The 5,929-nt window shown below is 47.4% G+C and overlaps 1 protein-coding gene across 1 annotated transcript; it reads left to right on the top strand.

Annotated features, from left to right (window-relative positions):
* The first annotated feature begins 2,143 nt into the window (after window positions 1–2,143).
* LOC119173548 (solute carrier family 22 member 7) lies at window positions 2,144–4,783 on the top strand. The gene is made up of 2 exons (XM_037424384.2): window positions 2,144–2,494; window positions 3,239–4,783. The coding sequence occupies exons 1-2, from the start codon at window positions 2,144–2,146 to the stop codon at window positions 4,781–4,783; spliced, it is 1,896 nt and encodes a 631-aa protein (XP_037280281.2).
* The last annotated feature ends 1,146 nt before the right edge of the window (window positions 4,784–5,929 follow it).

Raw genomic sequence — 5,929 nt, 5'->3', positions numbered from 1 at the left:
TTCCCTAATCATTCTTTAGTAGTGACAATACTGCAGCACCACCATGTAATCTCACTGGCTAACACTCGTTTGGTAGTCATGATCTTCTCAACTCTACATATTCCAGCTTCTGGTGAAACGCGTCCTCCACTCACTGACGACTGGTGATTGGCAAGAGAATAAAGGTGCTTTATTATAGCATAATGTCCACTAGAATATCTGTGGCTAATGTCCTTAAACGTGCGTGTCTTTGTAAATTTTTCAATTGAAGAGCAAAATGCCGGCAGGCGCCGGCTGCGCGTTAGGAAGGGTCGGGAAAGGAGGTAGTTGTCGGTACAAGGCTAAATAAAATCTAGGAACTTTGGGAACGTCATGCGCCGACGTCAGGCTGCCAATAGAGAAGCTAACGCACAGCTGTTGTTAGAAAAATGGAGAAAGGAATGAAAAAACCAACGGTCCCACCGATGTTCGTCGGTGAAAAGTTTTGTGCCCGACTTGCCGGACGAGTGGTGCTGCTATTTTCGAACTCGTCGGTTCTGGTCTGGCGCATGGGCTCAGAAACACGGGTTATGGACCATGACCTGAAACTTTCCTCAATTTAGGAGTAATTTTTGTTTGATTTTGTTAACGTGCTCGCTGTCGAGATGGCCAAATGCGTTGAACTCTAGAACATTCACCAACGATGCCAGAATTTCTTCGTTTCCACATGCATTTTGTTCTTGAGGTCTTCGTCATTGAGAGGATAACAGGTGCGATTGCGCCACAGCTGCTATAAAAAGCCGCTCTATAAGGACACTGACGCCGGCTACTCGCCCTTGCGTCAACTGTTCCGTTGTTCCCACAGAATTCCCACTAAGCCACAGAGCGTACATTTTCCAGCTTGTTGAGAGCGAGATATTCATATACGCCACATACCAATCGCAGCCTTCACAGCTCAGCAACTTCAGCGCGTTTATTTCATCTGTAGCGGTCTGCCAATAAAATTCTGCAAGTAATAGTAACTAGATTACGATGTTGATTGATTGATATGTGGGTTTAACGTCCCAAATCTACCATATGATTATGAAAGACGCAGTAGTGAAGGACTCTGGAAATTTTGACCACTTGGGGTTCTTTAACGTGCACCCAAACCTGAGCACACGGGCCAACAGGGTTTTCGCCTCCATCTGAAATGCAGTCGCTGTGCCGGGATTCGATCCCATGAACTGCGGGTCAGCAGCCAAGTACCTTAGCCACTAGACCACCGTGGTGGGGCTAGATTGCGATGTCATGGGCTCCTATTAAGTCCATATACACCCAGGGCTGGTCTGGCGATATCACGCCCGTGCAACTTTTGCTATAGAATTGAATAAAAAGAGCACTGATTTTGTCATGTCACCGTTACAGATTGCTAAAAAAATACTTGCTCTAATCACATTCACTAACCTGGGGTAAACTTCAAAAGTAAACATGTGCTTATCTTTGCTGCTTTGGTTCTCGGCTTCAACCACAGGAATGCACTTCTGATGCCGCTAGCAGTTACATTCGGGAAACAGAACGAGTGCGACTTAAAAAGCTTTATATGAGTATTATACAATATATATTAGAACAGTCATAGGTTAATTAATAAAAGCTTATGTTATTCATTCCTATTCAAGATAATAACTACGTGGTCTGCTCTGGAGGGTAAAAAATTCATTACACTTTCTATTTTTATACCAAGTGTTTGTCGAAGATTCCCTGGCCACACTGCCTTATGAATACACAGAGTAGTGGATTGGGAAGATTTGACGGACACTTTACGTTTTTTTCTGTGGTCTATGAATATTTATTTACTAATACATCCAACAGGTTCGCATATTCAATTCTTCAATTTTCTTGAGTTGGTATGAGCCATGTTAGAGGTCTCATCATCATCCGCACCATCTTCTGTCACGCTCACCGTGAGCACGCTATCGCGAGCTGTGAAGAAGAACTGACCGAGTTCAACGACGGCAGCCCTCGTTCTCGCTCGAATCGAATTCGTGCACTCCTCAGTAATTTCGGCCTTGGTTGAACGAGCGACAGAATTTCTCTCGTCCGTGCTCTCGTCGCCAACACTTAACACGCACGGTCACATCTACCCTGGCTTCTATATCCTGCAGCGTGTCAGTGCTAAGAACCCCGTCGCTGTGCCTCCCACGCTATGACATCAACGGCAGCGAAAAGCGGCTCACGTCAGAGTTCACCAGCACGGAGCATCCTAGCTGGCTTCTCAACTACCTCGGACAAGCAACCTTTCATCCAAGAGAACGTCTACATCCTACTGGGCCACGGCTGGTTTCAACGGATGGTTCTGATTTGCTCCGTGCTCAGTTTCACGGTGCTGCTTCTGCACGCGTTCGCCTACCGGCTGATCGGTCGCCCTGTCGAGCACTGGTGCCGTCCACCCAAAGAATTTCTGGGCATTCCTCTCCAGGAGTGGAAGAACGCGGCAATACCTGTCTTGCCGGACGGGGAATTCAGCCAATGCACCGTATACGAACCTCCAGTGCCGGTAAGCGCTTGACCCTCTCCTCTTATAAGAACCAAGAACGCCATCGTTCGTAGTTCGCGAGCATGCTTAGCGCGTGGTTGCGGGGTATAGACGTAACGGCGTACACTTCGGTAGCATTTATCTTTTCTTTATGTCGTATTGGTAGCACCTTTTTGTCCTTACACATCGTTAGCACCTTTCCTGTCCTTGAATGGTTTTCTACCACGTGGTACAAGTATATGTCTTTGTTCGTCATTACCTGTTACGTGTTTCTTCCTGGTCTATTGTACCTCCTTGTGTTGTCAGTATATTAGACCCCCAACTTGCCCAAATATTGCAAAAGAATCGGACATGTACGCGTTACCATGCTATAGCTATAGTCCAGGTCAAGTTTTTTTTTTCTTTAAATGGTCGTGCGATTGTAAATGAACATGTTCTTTACCTTATGAAATCGGACATGCCCGGACAATTGCCAGAATGTTGATAAAAAGACATTTCGTTTTTCAACAATGCATTTTTGCTTCACCGCATCGAGAAACCGTGTTTTCTGTTTTTTTACGAATCATTGAGGTGGTGCGAAAACAAAAGAGGGTGAGAAGGCCTCTCCTGGGTTTTCGTTGCCTTTTTTTTATGAGCGTGTTCGTTTAAGTACCGACTTTAATTTCAGGAAGCATAGGGATGTCCTACATTGTATGATGTTCGGTCTATACCAATAACAATTTCGGATCAACAATTCATGCGTCTTTTCTTTGCTTTTTCCCGAAGGGAGAAGACGCAAAGGAGCGCCATGTAGTGCCCTGTCGCCATTGGGAGTATGCCGGTGACCGACAGAGAGACAGCATCATCAGCGCCTGGGACCTAGTGTGCGGCCGCCATTGGCTGTACACGCTCTCGGCATCCGCGTACATGGTAGGCGCCATGGTGATCGTGCCCCTGGCTGGCATCGCGTCCGACCGCCACGGTCGTAGGCCGACTATACTGCTTTGCTCCTTGACCATGCTGTTCGGCAGCGTGGCCACTGCTTTGTCGCAGGTATTCACCATGTTCCTGCTGGCACGCTGTCTCGTTGCCGGCGCGTCCAGCGCCACCAATCTCCTGGTCTTCATTGTGCTCTACGAGGTCACTGGCAACGAACATCGCGCCCTTTATGGCATCCTGTCGGCGGGCATCAGTACGGCGTGGGCTACTCCACTACTCTCCGTTGTGGCGCTGAGCGATCCGCGTTGGTGGCTGTCGCACGCGTTCCTTGCGACAGCCACGGCTCTGGCGGCTGCTTGGTGCTACTCGATCCAGGAGTCCCCGGTCTGGCTCATCGATACGCACCAAGTTCGGTTCGCTGAGCACGTCATACTGTGCGCGGCTGCGCAAAACGGCATCGATCTGAAGAAAGCCAAGGCAACCTTCAAGGCGTTTAAGAAGCAGCTGGAGAAGCGAGGCTCGTCTGTTTCGACCATCAGCACCGGCACGGGTGCCAGCACAGCGACGTTTCGCCGTCGAGCAGCTTCCGTCTTCATTTCCTGGTTTGGCGCTAACTTTGCTTTCTACGGAACAGGCCTCCGCGAGAAGACGATCAACAGCCTATGGACCCTCACGGCACTCGCGCTCCAAGTGCTGCTGGTCCTCGTCACCTACAACTTCATCACAAAGTGGGGCCAAAGAAACGCGTTGTCCATGGTACTGGCATTGCTCTGCTTGTCCAGCGCCCTGCGTGCCACCATTCACGCTCTCGACATGACCTTTCCGTGGACAGCATTTGCGAGTCTCATAGTAGACGCCAGCGCCTCCGTCGCAATGGCCATGAACTACTGCTACACTACAGACGTGTTTCCCACCACTATACGCAGCATGGGCTTGTGCGTATCTTACGCAGTCGGACGCGCTGGTGCACTGCTAGCCACTTTTCTGGACACACTGACTGCTGGTAATCTAATAATATTTGACCTCGTCATGACGCTAATCGTGCTCGTCAGCGGAATGGCCATTCAGTGGCTGCCCGAAATATTTGTGCACAAGAAGGTGAGACAACCCACACAGCTTGTTCCCGATACCGAGCAGCAGCGAAAGGAGGCTCTGAAGGCATCCTTAGATCTAGGCACCGAGCCCATCGGCACAAAACGTAAAGCTCGCAAGTCGCGTCGGAAGGCCACACCCTCATCCGCGTCGTCAGGCGCGCGATCTCAGTGTGAGAACTTGTCTTCGGGGTCGGCACCCATTTCATATTCTGAAACTGTTGCTTCTTCGCGTGGTGTTAAGCATTCAAAATGCAACAAGAGCGGCGAAACCGCAGAAGGTGCTTTGCCACTTCCATAAGCTCCTATATCCGACTGAGTGTGCGTGCTAGCAATTAAGCTTGTTTTGTTTTTTTTACTAACGCTGAAAAGTTCCTTAACCAAAGTTTTTAGCCATGTTTCGTTGAACGTGATATGGATTCTTTTCGTTGCGTCTGGTTAGTCTTAACTCTAACAATTCAATTCAGAGTAAGTGCATCAGACACGTGTATACACTGTACAACAGTGATAATCACTTTAAGCTCAAACTGCTCATGTCGTTAACGCATGAAGTGCGTTTGCAATGTTATTTCTATTAATACTAGCTTGTGTGTAGTTTTCACATCCTCGTACGAACCTGTATATCTAGGACGCTGCATTAGCGTGAAGTCATGACCCTTAACATTTCGATCAATACATGGTTATCTTGCTCGCTCAATAAAAGAACGCCGTGGTGCCTTGTTCTGCGCTTCAGCTGAAGTTTTCAAACTTGCAATATTATTTACTTATGTCTGGTAGTTTTGTTTCGGGTGCTGCCTGTGTTGTCGAGTGAGCATCGAACTACTACTCCTGACTAAGCTTAGGTGGGAACTTACAGGTCTCGCAATAAGCCCGCGTTATTAAAATTGTCTAGAAAGGACATTTCTGGTGGTAAATGTAAAATCACTCTCTTATCGAGAATAAACTCTAAAAATTCGACAAATACAACTCTTCCACAGAGTTTTTTTTTTCATGCGAAGCACTAGGTAAGTGAAGCCTATATAGCAGTTTTATTTGTTTAAGCCAAGCTGTGCGTCAGACGATTTTTTTTTAATTTGTGCAGTTTGGTGTATGCCAAAGAAAGGACTGTAGTAAGGAACTTTTTCTCAGAACGGGAGGAACCACTTGCTAAAGGCCTTATATAGTTAGGCGATGTGCCTATTTGAGGAAGCAACTACTAGAAGGTTGTATAGGCTCACTGGGCCTTCTCCCCTCCACACCCTCGACTACCATATTGATCGTAGGCTTCATAGGCATGTCGACTTTAGTGGATATCCCTAAAGTATCCGATTGTATGGCATAAGATCGGTACTGAGATTAGGATTGTGCGTTGATGTGGATAGAGTATAAGACATGGGTCCTGTTGTAATTTTATGAGTTGGGCATATTATAGGAGTTAAAGGCAGACTACAGAAAAAGAAATATTTGC

The sequence above is a fragment of the Rhipicephalus microplus genome, chromosome 3, assembly GCF_043290135.1.
Source record: "Rhipicephalus microplus isolate Deutch F79 chromosome 3, USDA_Rmic, whole genome shotgun sequence".
Taxonomy (NCBI): domain Eukaryota; kingdom Metazoa; phylum Arthropoda; class Arachnida; order Ixodida; family Ixodidae; genus Rhipicephalus; species Rhipicephalus microplus.
This window is presented reverse-complemented; position numbering and strand designations above follow the sequence as displayed.

What these genes read in the sequence shown, in the direction of transcription:
- LOC119173548 (XM_037424384.2), top strand. Translation starts at nt 2,144, where the DNA reads ATGACATCAACGGCAGCGAAAAGCGGCTCACGTCAGAGTTCACCAGCA. An exon ending in TATACGAACCTCCAGTGCCG is followed by an intron (nt 2,495 to 3,238) that starts GTAAGCGCTTGA and finishes TTTTTCCCGAAG; the next exon opens with GGAGAAGACGCAAAGGAGCG.